Source organism: Rana temporaria, chromosome 5 (genome assembly GCF_905171775.1).
Source record: "Rana temporaria chromosome 5, aRanTem1.1, whole genome shotgun sequence".
Classification (NCBI taxonomy): domain Eukaryota; kingdom Metazoa; phylum Chordata; class Amphibia; order Anura; family Ranidae; genus Rana; species Rana temporaria.
The window spans coordinates 390,505,017-390,524,792 of record NC_053493.1 but is presented as its reverse complement, the minus strand read 5'-3'; the positions used below and the strand labels follow the sequence as shown (position 1 = coordinate 390,524,792).

At 40.4% G+C, this 19,776-nt stretch overlaps 1 protein-coding gene across 1 annotated transcript in view; it reads left to right on the top strand.

The window, feature by feature from the left end:
• Positions 1 to 19,776, top strand: part of COL14A1 (collagen type XIV alpha 1 chain) — a 292,376-nt gene that overhangs the window by 124,715 nt on the left and 147,885 nt on the right. Inside the window, 4 exon segments of the mRNA XM_040354914.1 lie at positions 5,118 to 5,273; positions 8,369 to 8,488; positions 9,621 to 9,785; positions 17,364 to 17,525. Of these exon segments, the coding sequence (XP_040210848.1) occupies positions 5,118 to 5,273; positions 8,369 to 8,488; positions 9,621 to 9,785; positions 17,364 to 17,525 (603 nt within the window).

Sequence of the window (19,776 nt, the reverse complement as noted above, 5' to 3'; positions counted from 1 at the left end):
GCTTACATTTTAAATTTTGAGCTGTCATGAGAACAGAAGGTGAGGGAAAATCTTTTAATGGGTAAACTTGTCCCAGTGACAACTGCCGTTTAATGGGCTGCAATGGATAGGGGATGTCAAACCACCTCCCAGGTCTGCAATCACCCCTCCACTTTCGCCGTGCCCCAGCTTCCTCGGCTTCTTTTCATGGCCAACCCAATCCGCCTCTTGTCCTGATTGGCTGGGAAGAGAAGCCGGAAGACAATAGCGAATATTGATTCGCTAGTGTCACAAGGGGGTGGGTTATAAATCATGGGTCATACAGATGACGAAACACGTAGGAGCAGGCACACTGGTCACATTTTTGCTGTCACTTCTGCTGTTTGGAATGCACCCTGGCTCCAGGACCCACAGAGCAGCGGTGATTGCATACTCATAGCTGTCAGATCTTTCCTAATGCTGGGATACGGCACAAAAATATGTGAGTGATATTCAGTTTTTAGATTGTTTTTAATAAATGGAATTACGCTATGTCTGTTTTGTGATCAAATTTCCTTTCATGATCTGAAGCACATAAGAGGACTCCCAAGCCACCGGGTGGATATACATCTATTCCAAAGCCTTGTTGACCTACCTCGGCATAAGCCCAGGGGGTCCACTAATGATTGCACAATCTGGTGGGAGCCTGCACATTGGATGTTGCAGTAATTGCACAAGCACGGAGAACTTTACAACATTATATTGGATGAACTTTATATGCATCTTATATTGATGAACTTTTATGCACATTTTTTTCACTGGCAACATGCTTCTTTTTTTTAAATAATAGACCATTTATTTTCTTTTTATCATATTGATGGATTTATTTTCTTAGATCTCATATGATGAACTATTTTGATTGATTTGTGAACACTGATGAGTTTTTTCACATGGTTTATGAATTTATGCACAGATTTATCCATGCGATATCAAGAGTATAGCACTTCAGCACTTTATTTCATATATATACAGTAAGTAGGATGCGCGACAACTAACCACTTTAATTTCAACACTAGGGTACATCACCTTCAACGCTGCAGCATCCTAGTAGTGGGTAACCACTATCCACGTGTACAAAAGTATTTTATTCAGTTCGTTTTTCACCACTTTGCTCGAGTGACTTTTCTAATGTTACTATGTTTATGTGAAGATCTGTGGAAAGAACTTAGCAAAGTTTGGTCTGCATGACTGCATATTTGACCATTCTGTGGGATATAGTATTACTATTATAATGTAAGCTAATTTGAAACGGAGTTCTGATTTCTTCCCGTGACATATTTCTACAGGTTTTGTAAAGTTTTTTTGAACTACACTACTTTACTCTTGTAGAGTTAAAGATTTAAAAGATGTCAGCTATATTTCCACATCAAATAAATACAAAAAACCTGCGTCACCACAATCCTCATGACAAAAAAATCATTGCGACCGACGTCCAACGCGCACCGTCACCCTGCTGTGCAGCCGGTGTGCGTGTCTGCTATCCCGCTTAAAGGGACCGAAGTACAGCTACGACTGTTCGCGGGATCATGCCGATCTGCCACAGTATAATGACGGCGGCTGGTCGGCAAACGGTTAAAGGAAGGCTACCAGATGGCAAAACAGACCACAAATCTAAATATATATATAAATATATATATATATATATATATATATATATATATATATATATATATATATATATATGTATCTTTCATAGTATGTAGGATACATTAGAGCTGAATGCTAGATGTCATTGTAATGTTGTTTTGTTTTGTAGTGCAGGCCTAGGTTTCAGGCTGGGTTCACACTGTGTGCGGACGCAGCTCACAGCAGGGGTCTGATGCGTTCCTGTTCTCCATTTCAGGAACAAATCAGCCCTGAATTTTTTGCCTGTAATTGGACCTGAAATGAAGCCAAAGACACACAGGACTCCTTGAGCACACTCTCCTGTCATGCAAATTGGATGCGAGAAAACCTACATCCAATTCGCACTAGTGTGAACCCAGCATCAACTAAACCCAAGAAGAAAAATGTAATACAGTATATTTATTGCATTCATTTTCAGACTTCTTTATTTTCACCTGGTGATCCTGCCAGTAACGCACTTCCAGTCTTGGGGTGACAATTCTAGGTTCCAGTACTATGTATCTATGGCTTTGTTGCCCTAGGATAGGAAGCGTGCCAGGACTACAAAACCTTTCTTCTTCTCCTTATCTCCATAACATGGGGGGATAGGGTGTTTTTTAGTGTACAGAAATGAACTGGACAGAGTTGAGGTTTCAATGCCGTGTTGTTGGCTAAATACATGAAGTTATTAAATCTGATATTTGTCAGGTTCAACAAGTATTGTTTGGCACTTATTGAACAGATACGGCAAATGCTTTCAATGGTATATTTAATAAAAAATGGAGCAAATAAAAAAAAGTTTGTTAGGGTTTACATATACTTGTGTTACTAAAGTCTATTTGTTTTAATTAATAAATGTTATACTCACCTGCTCTGTGCAATGCTATTGCACAGAGCCTCCCCCGATCCTCATCTACTTGGGTCCCCCACCAGAGATCTTGGCTCCTCCTCCTCTTTGTGTGTCTGTTCGCTCCCAAGCTGGCTCCATAGACACACACAGCGGGGGTTAGCCCCCCACTTCCTTCTTACTGCATTTGATTGACAGCAGCAGAAGCTATTTTTTGAGTTCCTGTGTGAAGAGGAAGAAAGGAGAGAAGAGGTGCAGCCATGCACCGTGCTGAATCTCTTCCCCCCTCTTTTCCCCGTCACACAGGGAAGGGGGAGGACAGAGGAATATATGAAAAAAATTGCCTAGAGGAAAAGAGATTTCATCACCAAATACGGAAAGGTTTCTTCACAGTAAGAGCTGTGAACATTTTGAATAGACTCCCTCCAGAGGTGGTTCTGGCCAGCTCAGTAGATTGCTTTAAAAAAGGCCTGGATTCTTTCCTTATGCCCCGTACACATGTACAGGTTTCCGGGCAGACTTTTTACCGCCGGGATACCTGAGGGGAAAGCCAAGAACCTGCTCGGCAGCTTTTTCCCCCTACACACAGCTGACATTCCTGGCAGGAAGACTACCATGAGAGCTTTGGCCGAGAATCCGGGCCGTGTGTATGCTCCATCGCAGTGTTTCCCCATAGGAAAACTGCCGGGAAAAAGACAGTCGAGAATCATGGCAGGAAAAAAGAAAACTTTCTAATTTTTCCCACCGGGATTCCTGGCGGTTTTCCTGTTTGGAAAACTGCCGTGGAGCATACACACGGCCATGACAGCTAAAATCTGTCATGGCAGTTTTCCAGATGGGAAAACTGGTCGTGCGTACGAGGCATAAATAAATGTACATACCGTATTTATCGGCGTATACCGCGCACTTTTTTGCCCTGAAAATCAGGGCAAAATCGTGGGTGCGCGATATACGCTGATACCCGCTTCCCGCACTGTGTTTGAACCACTGCACCGACATATAACGAGCGCAGTACACTCGGGTATAGTCGGGCAGGCTCGGCTCCTCCTGTGCGTCCTGTACGTCCTTTACGCGAGAGGAGCCGAGCCTGCCCGACTATACCCGAGTGTACTGCGCTCGGTATATGTCGGCGGAGTGGTTCAAACACAGCGCGGGAAGTGGGAATCGAGCAGAGAGGACACCACGATGGCCGCAGAAGGACGCCGGACCGGACGAGGCCGCCGATGGACGCGATGGATGACGGGCAAGACACCGACGAGGAGCATCCAAACTGTAAGTATTTTATTTATTTTTTTCAGGAATTTTCCTTCAAGTTCGGGGGTGCGCGCTATACGCCGGGGCGCTTTATAGCAAGATAAATATGGTAATATAACTGGCTACTAACATTTATAGGTAAAGTTGATCCGGGGAAAATCCGATTGCCTATCGGGGGGATCAGGAAGGAATTGTTTCCCCTGTAGGAAATTGGATCATGCTCTGCTGGGGTTTTTCACCTTCCTATGGATCAACTGTGGGTATAGGATTGTGTATATGGGATTGTATAATATATATATATTTATTTATTTGGTTAACCTAGATGGACTTGTGTCTTTTTTTAACCTGACTATCTATGTAACTATGTAAGGAATACATTAAGGTAAAAAACTTTAGCTTTAGTATCACTGTAAGGACCGGTATCCATTCAAGTCCATTATTTTCTTCTCTGGTAGACTGCTTTCTCTTATACAAAATCTTCAGGATTCTCACATCCATTATCGATTTTCAGAAATGCAATGGGATAAATCTAGATACATTTCTATAATATTTAATACACCTTATATGCATTACGTTGACCTTTGTTTCACAGCTTTTTACACTGGTGTTAATATATTTTGTTTATTCCATTTTAGGCTGACCTGAAATGCTGCTTAAAATCAACTAAAAGAAGCACATTAATATGAATTATCAATATATTTAACACCCACAAAGATACTGACCACACCAGATGCCTCGCATGGAGAACTGCCTAATTTATCATTTAATAATATAAATAATGTATTTGTATTTTTTTTTCAAGCACTAAACATAACATTTGATTTTACATTTTTTTTCACTTCATACAGCAATGCACCTCGTTGCTTCTTTTTTTTTTTTTTTTTACAGGATTTCGTTGGATAATATCTATTAAACTAATATACATATATATTTAAAAACATAATTGCATGTCAGTTTAATACATGGAACACAAAATGTAGGTTTGATTTTAGAATGTTTTTAATTTATTTCTGCCGTCAGATATTTGTTTCCAAAATATATATATTTTATTAATTGTCAAAAACGTTTACCATTTGAAATATTCATCTACTAAATTTCTAAATTCATCCTAATTAATAAAAAAAGTTAATGAAAATCAAAACGTTTTCATACAACATGACCAAAAACACTCTTTTATAGTGAAACATTGTCATTTAAGAAATAACAACTTTATACTTATCATTTTATGCCTTTTAACTAAACAAATTTTTATTTCATCTGCACACCAGATAATATTAGGAACTTCTTTGTACTGATTACCATATGTCATTGTTTTTCAACGTCAAACATCCATTTTTTTCCCTAATGCTGAACAAACTGATCCTGATAAAATTCTCTGCCTTTCAATTTTTAGACTCAAAGTTTTCATGTAAGTCCCCAGCCAATGCAGATATTGTAATCCTGGTCGATGGATCCTGGAGTATTGGAAGAGTTAATTTTAGACTTGTGAGAAGCTTCATAGAGAATTTGGTTGGAGCTTTTAATGTTGCTACAGATAAAACAAGAATAGGTAAAGTTGTGTGCATTTTTTATCTAAATATTACATTATTATTCATTTATTGTATGAAATATATGATGCTTTAGGGAAAAATTATACAATTTCCCCAAAAACATATCATCTATTTACCAACTAAACTAGAATTATTAGTGTAAGACAAATTGAATGTTTCTGGTAAGCAGAATTTTCACTGAAAATTGGGACACGTATCCCCATATTTTTCCATGGTGCACCATGCTGCTATTAAAACCCTTTTTTTTATTCATACACATGCCACTCTTAACTCCCACATTTTACTAAATCAGTAAAAATTTCAGAAACCATAAAGTAAGATTTACTCCAGATACCCAAAGCCAGATACAAGTTTAAGGCCCCATACACACCATAGAATCCATCCGCAGATAAATCCCAGCAAATGGGTTTCTGCGGATAGATCCTATGGTGTGTACATGCCAGCGGATCTTTTTCCACGGATAAATCTCCCCTGGGATGGATTTCCAGCAGATGGATATTTGCTGACATGCACAACATATCCATCTGCTGAAGTCCATCCCAACGGATGGATACGCTGGTCTGTACAGACTCACCGAATCCATCCGTCCGAAGGGATCCCCCGCATGCGTCGCAATGATTCAACGCATGCGTGGAATTCCTTATATGACAGCGTCGCGCCCGTCGCCGCGTCATAATCGCGGCGACGGCGCGACACGTCATCGCCAGAGGATTTCGGCGCGGATTTCAATGCGATGGTGAGTACACTCCATCGAATTAAAATCTGCTGAAATCCTCGAGAGGATTTATCCGCGGAAACGGTCCGCTGGACCGTATCCGCGGATAAATCCTCCCGTGTGTATGGGGCCTTAAGGAGATCGAAGATTTGCAGTCCAGGGACTTTGCCTGTGGAATGCACTACCAACCACCATCCGACTGGAGTCGGACCACTTGGCCTTCAGGAGAAAGATTAAAACCCATCTCTTCTGAGGTCAAGGGGTTCCTTACCCATGAAATGGATACAGCGCCCAGAGGCGATTCAGTTCGCATGTGTTGCGCTTTACAAGTTTCTCACTCACTCACTCACTAATGGCAAAATCAATTTTGCAGAAAGTCCTTTGCTTATGATTTAAAATTATGAGATGTCAACCAGTTGAGTTTATCCAATTGGTGGATCCAATGCAAAGGTCTAGGGCCATGGTATGCGTTGTGTATAATGTCTTGTAATATCATACTATGGGGTTGATTTACCAAAGGCAAAAAGACTGTGCACTTTGCAAAGTGCAGTCTCCCTCTGCAAGTACAGTTGATCCAGAGCTTAGTAAATGAGGTCAGGCTTCACTTTGCACAGAGTCTCCAATCACAAGGAAAATAAAATAAAACAGCATTTTTACTTAAACATGATTGGATGGTGGAAGTCAGCAGAGTTTCTGCTCATTTACTGAGCTCTGGAGCATCTGCACTTGCAAAGTGCACTGCCTTTTTCCCTTTAGGCCGGGGGTATAGCCGCGGTTTGCCATTTCTTTCACACTGGAGAAACCGCAGCCGCTGTTTAGGGTCAGTTTGCAGGCGCTATTTTTAGCGCAATAGCGCCTGCAAAACGCCTCAGTGTGAAAGGGGCCTTAGTAAATCCACTTCTATGTGTAACAACACTTTCAATAAACATTATTTGCTTGTCCTATCTTGCCTTCTGCATAAGGTCTTTTAATGTCCTTTGTATCTTTCATTATGTTATCTGTCTTCTTTTTTCTTTGACATCTTTCTACTTGTTAGTTTTTTTCTTCAAATAATTTATTTAATTTTGCATTGTGACTTTTGCATTTCTTCTTTGAACTATGTTACATTATGTTGCTCTTTGTCTTTTTCTGTTTTTTTTTTGTCTTCATTCTTCTGATTTATTTTCCCCATTTTTACATTATGTCTTTTTTTTATTTTATTTCTGTTTTCAGCAAAACAGGTTTCTATTCCCCTTATTCCCCCTCGTTTTCATCATATGGGTTTTTCTTGTAGTCTCTTTTATTTCTTCTCTTCCAACTTTTTATTGTATTTTTTTTCTTACTTTTCCGTTACCTGTCTCTTTTTTTCTTGTGTTTTTTTTTTCTTTTTCTTTTTTTACCCCTTTTTCTTTCTTTCTGGCACTCATCATATCCTACCATAGAACTTATTTTCTCTATTCAAAAAAGTTAAAGTGTACGTATTGTAAAAACATTATTTATCGCTTTACGTTTTGGATAGAGTAGGGAAGGTTTAAATAGTAATCAGTATAGTAATTCTGTATACTTCTTATACCTATATAGTAATTACCTTTTCTCTATTCAAAAAGTTAAAGTGTATGTATAGTTTTGGACAGAGTAGGGAAGGGTTAAATACCCTATTCATTTATTATTTGCTATCCTACTGGGGAGAGTTACCTTCAACTTTCGTCCCAGAGATAGGGAAAGAAGTAAAAAAAAAAATCTACGTGGTAAATCGGAAATTCCCCTCTTAGCTGCCATTGGAACTGATTTGTAGTATTTCCTTTACCACCCACTTCTTGCCTCTTCTGTTGTCAACTGTAAAAAAAAAAAAACAGATTTGGATAGAGTGGAATGGATACAGTATAGAACGCCTGTCAGGTTTTATTGCTGTCTGTGCCCCCATTAGGGAGAGTCACCCTCTCTATGTGTCTGGTGACCATTATCACCAAAAGTGAAAGTCAAAGAAAATCCCGAATTCCACCAGAACAGTAAGAGAGAGGGAGGATTTCCTCTCACTTCCTGTTTCACTATGGGGCAGGAAGTGAAGGAAAATCTCTCCATTGGGGCACATATAGCAAAAATAAAACTGACAGGGGTTATAAACCTCCCTAACTCTATCCAAAAAAAGTTCTGCCTTTAGATTTACTTTAACATGGGTTCTAAATCTTTTGTTACTCTATCTAAAGCAAAAGAAAAATGTTTAAATTATTTAGATTATCATGACAAACATACATACTTTAAGTTTTTATATTTTATTGTTTAAGAGCTGTGGATATTGTCTTTTTAAGATTTATAAATTGACAAATGCTATCTAAACCACCAACATCCCTAAGTTGTGTTTTAGCAGCTGGTTTAATATGTTTCTGTTTCCCCCCCAAGGTTTGGCACAGTACAGTGGTGACCCCAGAATAGAATGGGATCTAAATACATATGACACCAAGGATTCCGTACTTGATGCTGTCCGAAACCTGCCTTACAAGGGTGGAAACACGCTTACAGGTATGTTATTTGTCATATCTATTTCCATATACTAGAATAATATTTTCTAGAGATAATTTTTTTTTTATATTAATCCAAAATCCGATCTATCATAGTTATTTATCGGAGTCACCTTCTAATACACGTTTTTAACCCTGCTGTCCCAACAATGGCCAATGAGTGCAATTGTGGTAAAGGAAGCTTTGCTGACACTTTTCTTTTTTGGTGCCCCATGTGAGGACTATGCTGATACTTTTGACAATAAATCTCTTTATAAATGGCCATAGAAATAAGTCTACAGAAAATGTCTTGGCCATTCAATAAACATGAACACTTTGCTCTGCTAAGCATTTGACTGTGTGAACGGATGCTCCAGGTACCGGTTTGTCTCTGGGTCACCAATAGTGGTCTAAATTGCCTTAAAATTTAATTTATTCTTCACGGCCAATCACACCATTTAATTTTGCATCATGTGCTTAACATAGTGGTGACTGGATTACTTAGGAGTTTAAATGTTGGGGAATTTACTGAAGTCAGTTTAACTAACAGTTTAACTGAAGTAATAAGAAAGTCCATTCAATCATTGTACTAGTACTGGATATCTTGCCTCATCTATCAAGGAAAAAAAATAAAAAAGAGGTGTACTGAAAGTGGAAAGTCCCATTCAACTATAGATGAACTTCAGGTAAACAGTTAAACACAGATGAATCCCATATATGAAAGCTATATAATATGCCAAAGGATTTGTATTTCTGTTCAGCACATCCCTACCTAGTAGCGGATGGGATCTAGTCTTGCTCTGTTGCATTTTTGGCTTTCACTTACAGGTCCCATACTACCTCTACCCTGCAACTGTAATGTGCCACTGCAGTGTCTTAAAACAACATCATGCATTTAAAAATATATAATTAATGATTACAGAGTCTTGTATATCTGTTTGGAGTTGAACCTTAAGTTTAATGCCAGACTTCCCTGCTAGTCTTACTTTTCCCCGACCCAGTTAGTTTCCTTTACAGTACTACAAATAGCATTGATATCTTAAATTTCGTATATAAAAGATCACTGGGTATATTATTTCTGGCTATGTTGTACTTTTTTATTATTAACACCATAGCAGTGTTATTGACATGACATAACCCTATATTTATTGTAGGTCTTGCCTTGACATTCATTCTGGAAAACAGTTTTAAGACAGAAGCAGGAGCCAGATCGGATCTTCCAAAGATTGGGATCTTGATTACAGATGGAAAATCACAAGATGATGTTATCCCACCTGCCAAAAGTCTGAAGGATGCTGGGATTGAACTTTTTGCTATTGGTAAATTTTGTTATTTTTTATACATTCTTTTATCATTTATATAATCAAAAATTAACAGACAACAGATTTTGGCTTGTTTAAAGTATTTCAGGTTCATTAGTCTGCCAAGTATTACTTCCCTGCCCAGTGAAACGTAGGTTTCAAGTTTAGTAAAGTAGAGTAAGCAGCTACAATTTTCTCTTAACCACCCAGATGACAATACTACCCAGACTAAAGCTGGCCATAAACATATAGATTTTTTTCTTTTTAGCCTACAGGCTGAAAGTATAATCTAACAGCTTCCTTCTTCCATTCCATATAACGTAGGTGGACGAATCTGACACTGTGGCATTTATATTTTGACTGTTGGCCCTGTCAACTGTCAAAATACCTAACCAATGCCTTCATCTGATTGTATGTAGGTGCTGTCGTGTCAACCATTTCTCACCTAGATCCTTCGATTTTTTTTTTTCAGAAACGTTGAGCGGGAGGGGGCTAAAAGGGCCACTCACTAGGTGAAAATCAGCTGGTTTATGAAAACAGCTTTGAGAAAGTAGAAAAAGAATAACCGCTCAGTAGTCTTCAAACAACCTCGTCACTGGAACCAAACCATGGGTGCCGGCAATGCAATAGTAATGCAAAAATACGAAAGAAACTTGGACAGCCACACTTCAAAAATGTTCTTTTAATTAAAATCAATCACAAAATAAATATGCCACAGCAAAAAAATTGAAACAAAAGCTAACGTTTCGCACTGTAACTTCAGTCCTTAGTCATAGCTAGTACTAGCTATGACTAAGCACTGAAGTTATAGTGCGAATTGTTAGCTTTTGTTCCAATTTTTTGGCTGTGGCATGTTTATTTTGTGATCGATTTTAATTAAAAGAACATTTTTGGAGTGCGGCTGTCCAAGTTTCCTTCGTATTTTAGCTTTGAGAAAGTGCTGACCCACCAAGTTCATCATCATCAGTTACAAATAAAAGAAAATCTTTGTACTAACACAACTCAAATCACTGCTGCTTCAGTAGCTTACTATTTGGGTGATATAGACATAAGAACCCCATAGGAAGGGATAATCAGAGTCATATTAATTAGTAATGTTGGTAAAGCAACAATACCGCAGCACCTACTAAATCCAACGTAGTCATGAAAATTGGGTCAAATGGAAAATATATTTTCAGCACATTCACTAAGCTAAGGGGAAATTCTGTTGAAAAATGCAAAATTCCCATGCAAAGTGAACAGTTTATATTGCTTTAATCAATCAACCCTATAGTCTCTTGTGACTGAACAATACACTTATGTGCCTGGTTTGCTGACAGTATTAGCAGTCTATGTGTAGCATCTCAACCACTCAACCAACCATTGAGCCGCCTGGAACTCTAGGGTTCCTTCAGATGTTTCTAGGGGTTCATTGAGCTGTGGCTGATTGACCTTTCACCTGATGGTGCCTATATAATTCCTATTCCAATTCCACTTGGCAGAGCCAGCAGAATGACACCAGTGCTCTTTTTAGCTGTCTGTAAGGGTTGCATTCTAATCCCCAGTGTAGAGGGAATATTTTTCCCAATGATCCCCAATGTAAGGGACATTCTTCGCTTTAGCTCAGCGTTTTAGCTGAGGTACCCTAAAAAGGGTTCCTCTGAGATAAAATGATTGAGAAAGGCTGGCACAAATAGTCAGTTACTACAAAGGCCTAGACTTTTTCCCCCTTTGGACAAACTATTCTTGGTAGCCAAGCTTCCCTAGCTCTATGGCCTATTAAGACTGGTTTCACATGTGAGTCGGGTGCTGAAATATAAACACATAATGGGAGTAAAATTCTTTTTAATGTTCCACTCTTTACCGTCTCATTTTAGTTTAAAAAAGTAAGACAACATTTGGGTAAATTCCAGTTTAACATGGCAGGTCTGTTTGTAGACTGCCTCATGTACTGGTTGTGCTTTTTCAACCTCTGGGCCTCCTCTGAGGGGCTGAGACTTCTTAAAGCACAATAAACCGCCCAAAAACGACCTGTCTGAAGTACAAGGGATTTAAAACAATGAATTTTGGGAAATCTATGCAAACAATCTTATTGCAAGAGGAAACAGGATTGAAAAAATGCTATGTATACATGGGTAATTAAAACATCACAAGGACTTTGCTAAACCTTTTGTTAAGAGCTATGTGCAAAAACATTCCAAGGGAACATTACCTGAGCTCTCCTTATCTGCACTTTGCACTACAGAAAAGATATGCACAATGAAAGAAGCATAGTGTTTTTAATATATCCAAAGCAATAACCTATGCAGACTTAAAGATGTACAGTAATAAAATACAACAAAGGCTTAAACTTTTGTAAAGTCAGGGTTGAGTTCATTGTCATTAAACGACTCATGTTATTAGGGGCTTTGAAGAGGCACGCAACAAATTTCCTGCCTGGAGCAGTTGCTTTGAAGTGTGACACCTTTCAGGCACTGAAAAAGTAATATGATTTTCCAGTGAACACACCATTTAAGAAGATGACATATCCACAAAAGACTAATGACAGTCAAAACACATCAACACAAAGTGCTGAAAATATTTTTAGTAGTACAGACATACTGAGTACAATGCAAAGCAAGCTGTGTACAATTGCTGTAATTTACTAGTATTTAATTACAACAAAATGGTTGCAACGCTGCTTTAGTAAAAATATCGAAAATACCCATGCAAACACCCTGGGACAATCCGAGTGAGAGCCAATTCACAGTTAAATAAAAAATCAGTATAAGGTGAGGTATTTGCATTCAATGAGAAGTGTCCATTGTGCTGGTGGCTGCTGTCTTAGTTGAATAAATCTGTCCTTGAAAATTTCTGTCCTCTGTGCCCTCATAACTCCCCAGTTTCACGCCTACCCCTAATGCAGGAGGCAGTCAGAAATTATAGCTAGTAGACATGTGCACAGAATTTTTTTTCGTTTTTTTTTGTTCTGTTTCGTATTGTTCCGTAGGTTCGTTTCCGTTCGTTTTTCGTAAGACGCCCATTTTCCTGTTCGTTCCCGTTCGTTTTTCGTACGACGAGATTTTTTCGTATTCCGATCGTTTCGTATTTTCGTTACCGTTTTATTTTCGTACATGCGGGATGGTTCGTTATTCTGTTTAATTGATGTTCGTTACTTGTTAGACAATAATTTTCGTGAATTTTCGTCAATGATTTGCATTCTGTGTTTTGGATTCCTTTTTCTGTTCGTGTTTTCGGTCGTGTGTTCGTGTGACATCTATGACAATTTGTTGTGGATGTCATGTGGGCCTGCGACTGAAGATACGAACAGAAAAAGGATTTTCGTCATTTTGTACTTTCGTAAATGTATCGCGGGGATTCGCGGCACTTTCAACACGCGGCTCATCCATATTAACGATTGTTAAGCCCCATACACTTGGTCAGACTTTTTTAACAACAAACATAAAAACGATCGTTTTCCGTTCGTTCTCAGAAAATTTGTTCGTTTTTAAACTCCATCAGAAAACCATTTTTGGGTTCAAAAGTCTGGCCAACTGATCTCCCTTCAGATGAAAATCCACAGAAAAGTTTATTTGGCTTTACTGTACTACTCAGCACAAAAGAGAAGCTGCTTCACTAACTAACTACACTCACTGCCCATTCAAAAAAACGAAAATGACATCTATAATAAAAGATTTCTATTCTGTATTTTGGGTCCTTTTTCTTTTGGTGTTTTCGGTCGTGTGTTTGTGTGACATCTGTGGCAAAAGATTTGCATTCTGTTGAATCCAAAATACAAACAGAAAAAAGGAATTCAAAATACAGGGTGCGGGTCTTTTGTTATGGATGTCGTGTGAACATACGGCTGAGGATACGAGCAGAGAGGGGATTCAAACAGGATACAGAATGCAAATCTTTTGTTGTGGATGTCGTGTGAACATACGGCTGAGGATACGAACAGAGAGGGGATTCAAACAGGATACAGAATGCAAATCTTTTGTTATAGATGTAATTTTTGTTCTTTTTTCGTTTTGTCTTATTTTCGTCAGATCGTTTGTTCGTATTTGCGGTTGTTCGTTATGCAGCTCATTCGTAATCCTGTCGTTTTCGTATTTTGGTGCTTTATTTTTTTCGTATGTACACATTATTCTGCGGGTACGAAAATGAACATTTTCGTACGAAAATAACATTCGTACGAACGGGAATGCACATATCTAATAGCTAGCTTCTGTGCTCCTCACTTATAGCAAGCCCCCTTTACCTTAAGGCAAGCAGGTGTATCAGTAACCAGGCCTTATACACAATGCTATAATGCCTGGCTACCACGCCGGAGCATGCACAAACTGAACAAAGTAAACAGGTACTTGCGGTTTGCAGACCGGCAATCTTGGTATAATGCAGGTAAGGCTCAGAATAGTCAGGGTCAATCCATAGTCAAAAGGCAGGCAGAGTTCAAAGAATGACACACAAGAGCAGCGTTCTCGGAAAAGGAGACTCCCGACAAATCTAAGGTGGATTTTTTCCGCTGGGTGCACAGGCTTAAGGGATCTCCATCCACTGTAACAAGTATCTAGAAGAAAAGGTAGCCGGCAGCTCCAGAATCCAATACAATTTATAATATTTATTGCTACTTATAGGTAGACAAAAACAACTTACATGTTTAAGCACAAAGCCTTGGTCACAACAGAGTTCAAAGAACAGTCCAATCTGAGGTTGTCAACAAGGGTATTCAAACAGCAGAGCAGGACAGGCAAAAAGGCAGCTTGAGCACATGTAACTAGCACTATCACAAGCATGATACTGCAGGCTTAGCTGGCTTAAATCAGGTTTGGCCTCCACTGCCACATCAATCACCTTGCAGGTGGATAGACAGACAGGGATGCATCATAGCCAAAACACGGATGCTGTAATGAGAACAGCAGCTGTCAATGACCAGGAGCCTTGACACGCACTTGACTCCCCGCTGTAATCTCCCGGTGCCACAGGGGTCAATATAGCGGCTAAATCTGTCATAGGCACTTGTCTAGAGTGTCAACTTTGCCCACCCTTTCTGCCCCCTCTTCTATTCATAGAAGCAGTATTATAGCTTCCATCAATGAAAACCGCTCTGTGATGACTACCTAAGTAAGGGGCATTCTTTCCACTAACCCCTGAAGAAGTAGTTTTAGCAGAGAATGTCTCAGACCTGAGAATTATTTCATGTGTTCCTCTGGGGTAAAAAGGTTGAGAAAGGCTGGGTTAGAGTATGGAGGAGTTAAAACCTCTGCCAACTTTTTGTGAGATTCCTCTTTACTACCTGTCTGTTTGTGAAGTGTCAGACAGAACAAGAAGTGATGGAAAATGTTCCAAGTTCCTGTCTATTTGATGAGTGTTAGGCAGAATAAGAAGTGATGGAGAATTTCCCTAACTCCTGTCTATTTGTGAAGGAGAATTTCCTAATTTCCTTTCTATTTGATGGGTGTTAGACAGAACAAGAAGTAAGGCCCCGTACACATGATATGATATGATACATCCGCTGAAAAATCTCAGCGGATCGGTTTCAGCGGATAGATTCTATGGTGTGTACATTCCTGCGGATATTTATCCGCGGAAATTTCCCAATTCCAGCAGATAAAAATTTGTAGACATGTCTACAAATCTATCCGCTTGAATTGGCTCCCGCGGATCGATCCGGTGGTCTGTACAGACTCACCGGATCGATCCGTCCGAAGGGATCCCCCGCATGCGTCATAATGATTCGACGCATGCGTGGAATTCCTTTTATGACAGCGTCGCGCATGTCGCTGCGTCATCATCGCGGCGACGGCGCGACACGTCATCGCGAGGGGATTTCGGCGCGGATTTCGATCTGATGGTGAGTACACTCCATCAGATCCAAATCCATGGAAATCCGGTGGACCGTATCCGCGGATAAATCCTCTCGTGTGTACTAGGCCTAAGAGGAAATCTCAGGAGCAACACAGGTAGCAAAAGGCTTAGCACCTCTGTCACCCATGTGAGCGTTAGTTTCCCGCACATACTGTCCAGGTAGGTGGAGTCAGAACAGAAAGAGAAGCAAAAATGTCCTCCATGGCAAAATAGATGGCATTTAAACCCTTTTCCAGTTCCACACAAATCCTAAAAAACCAAACCAAAAAAAAATGTTTTGTATGAAGTTGGGCATTCTTAAGTTAAGGAATTATGCATTGCCCATGTTCATAGTTCCCAAATTTGGAGGGACTCTCCCTCATTTGGAAGCAAATGTTTCTCTCCCTTTCTCCTTCTCAGTTGTCTCTCTTTTTCTTCTGATGTACAGACCTACAAACAATAAAAGTACTATTGGGCTACCAAATATTACCTCATTTGTTATTTTAAAAAGCCAGTATAAAGGAAATGAAGTGGTCAACAAAGGTAAAAACATAATGTGGCCTCAAAAGTGTCCTCCTTATTCATCTCAGAAAGTTAGGAGGTATGGCAGAGCCAGATTTTCAAAACGAAACCCGTAAACACACATTGGTGTCAAGCAGACGACTAAAGCTAAGCACCATGCCCATATGCAGTATATACCATCTCTTAATCGGGAAGGGCTAAAGGCAAACCAAGTCTTATGGAAACAAAAAGTGTAGCGCTAATCAAAAATGAAATAAACAAATGAATACCTAAAGATTTATTTAGTGCTCAAAGGTGAATATGAACAATGAGGCCCCGTACACACGACCGAGTTTCTTGGCAGAATTCAGCCAGAAACTCGATCGGAGCCGTATTCTGCCGAGAAACCCGGTCGTCTGTACACTTTCGGCCGAGGAAACCGACGAGGATCTCGTTGGGCCAAATAGAGAACATGTTCTCTATTTCCTCGTTAGTCAATGAGGAAACTTGGCTCGCTGAGATCCTCGGCGGCTTCACAAGGAACTTGACGAGCAAAACGATGTGTTTTTCCCGTCGAGTTTCTCGGACGTGTGTACGGGGCCTTAGAGTATGAATGTCCCCATAAGTACACAATTAAATGTCTATATGCAGGAAATTCTATTCAAGTGCAAAATTGCACAACTGTCTGTCCATAAAGTGACAAAACATCAATATTTGCAAAGTTCAAAACTTGGTGATGGCTTCAAACAGAAACAAAGTGATAAAGGTGAAGAAGTGACGAAGTGAAGAAAATCACCACCAATAGGTAAAAGGCTTACCAGAATGTTTGAACCCGAGAGAACATACGTTCAATGGGTCAAACAGGCTTTGTGTGATGGAACCACAGTGGGACCTGGACAATCCTATATACTTCAAGTTGCTGTGCCAGGGATAACCAAAAGCCAGCAGGATGGAATAAATCACAGAAGAGGGTGACTTCTTAACATGTTATCTCATGAGAAGTGGTGGTCCAGGGAATTCCCGAATGGATATGGAAGGGTATGTATCTCTCCAGTAACTTTGGCAGAGTCCTTTAAAGTGCATTCCAGACCTGAAGGGCAGCGCGGAATTATTCTGTATACAAACCAAGTCTTATACATGTTGAACCATGTTAGACCACACAGACAAAATGAAGCTGCAATAGTTTAAGGCAGATTTGCCCTCTAATAACATCATCTTTGAGTGTTTTTTCTTTATTTGTACTGAATGTAACAAACTCACTACTGACATTCTAAATTATTGATATTTAAGGTGTGAAAAACGCTGACCTTAATGAATTGAAGGAGATTGCCTCAGAACCACACACCGACCATGTTTACAATGTAGCTGACTTCAACATCATGGACTCCATTGTTGGATCACTTACAAAAACCGTGTGCGAGAGAGTGGAAGATATCGACATTAATATTAAAGGTACATTAACTTAAAAAATATGCTTTAATATTTTATTGTTGAATTCCAGTTATATATTTATTTAAAGTGTACTAGAAAATCCATATCTGTATCCTATAATTTACTGCGAGAAGGAAGGGACTATGCAGTCCACATGTACTGATAGAGGAAATAGTGAGGAGAAAGCGGAATGACAATCTTTATAACTTTGTGCTGGCTGCTCCTTTATTACCCAATCAGCAGGATGGGATTGTAGTCTTGAAAAGGCTGTATTCCATCGGAAAAAAATCCACGGTTTTCTTGTCGGATTTTCTGATCGTGTGTACGCAAAATTAGACTTCACGCTCTCTAATTAGCTCTAGCTCTGATTCAGCTGGGGATGGATCACTGCTAGGCCGGGAAAACACGAGAGGATTTATCCGCGGAAACGGTCTGGCGGATTTTGATCTCATGGTTGTACTAACCATGAGATCAAAATCCCCGCGGAATTCCGTCCGCGGTGACGTGTCGCGCCGTCGCCGCGATGATGACGCGGCGACGTGCGCGACGCTGTCATATAAGGAATTCCACGCATGCGTCGAATCATTACGACGCATGCGGGGGATGGATTCGGACGGATGGATCCGGTGAGTCTGTACAGACCAGCGGATCAATCCGTTGGAATGGATTCCAGCGGATCGATTTCTTAGCATGTCAAGAAATTTTGATCCGCTGGAAATCCATCCCTGGGGACAAAAATCCACGGAAACAGATCCGCTGGATCGTACACACCAGGGGATCTATCCGCTGGAGCCGGTCCGCGGATCAATTCCAGCGGATCGATCCTCTCGTGTGTACGGGGCCTTAGAGTCCAAGCACGGGGGGACTGACAACTCATGGGGACCACGGGCAATAGGACATTATGGGGCCCCCGGGCAATAGGACATTATGGGGCCACACAGTACACACACACATATACAGTATACACATAAAGACACACATTATACACACACACAGTATATATACATACATACAAAATACACATTATGGGCTGGATTTAGAAAGATCAGCGGATCTTTCTGCTGGCGTAACGTAGCGTAAGCCCGCCTAATTCAAATGGGGATGTTGTGGGCGTGTTTTATTTAAATTTAACATGACCCCGCGTATTTTACGCTTTTTGTGAACGACGCATGCGCCGTTCCTGAAAAAATCCCAGTGCGCATGCTCGAAATTCCGCCGCAAATCGTCATTGCTTTCGAAGTGAACGTAAATTACGTCCAGCCCTATTCGCGAACAACTTACGCAAACAACATAAAAAATGCAAAATTTGACGCGGGAACGACGTCCATACTTAACGTTGCGTATGCTTCATAGAAGCAGGAGCAACGTTACGCCGGAAAAGCCTTATGCAAACGACGTAAAAATTCCGCCGGGCGCACGTACGTTTGTGAATCGGCGTATCTAGGTAATTTGCATATTCTACGCCGAAAACGACGGAAGCGCCACCTAGCGGCCAGCGTAAATATGCACCCTAAAATACGACGGCGTAAGAGACTTACGCCAGTCGGATCTTAACCTAATTTCGGCGTATCTTGCTTTCTAAATACAGAAAGAAGATACGCCGGCGCAGCTTTGAATTTACGCGGTGTATCTATAGATACGCCGGCGTAAATTCTTGCTGAATCCGTCCCATAATCTTGGGATTTTTAAAAAAAAACACAGATTGTTACATACGTCCCTGGTTTTACTGAGGCTGGCAACCCTGATGGGACCCCCTAGTGACATGCGGCCCTCGGGCAGTGCCCGAGTGCCCGAATGGTCAGTCCGCCCCTGAGTCCAAGAGATCTTCTCTACAGAATGCTGGCATGAGACAGGCTTTTCTACTCTGTAATACTTTGCACAACTTTTATTTTGATGCACCAGGAATTTATTTAGTTGATTTAGCCCTGGTTCACACTGGTGCGATTTGTCATGTCAAATCGGCAGCATTTGTCGGCAATGGCACCGTCCTAGTTGGTGCAACACTACATCTGCGGCACTGCACCGATTTCAAAAAGTAGTTTCTGTACTACTTTTGCGGTTTCGAGCCGCGATTTACATTGATATCTGCACAGATGCCTCTGTAATCGCGGCCGAAATCAGGACTGACAGGCGGGAGCGAAATTGCGTGAGTTCATCTGAACTCGCACGGCTTCATTCCCGCAGCCCAGTGTGAACCTGGGCTCAAACTAAAAGTTTAATTGGGCTTGAAAAGGGTCAAATATGGTTTGCCTTTCAAAACATGATAATAATA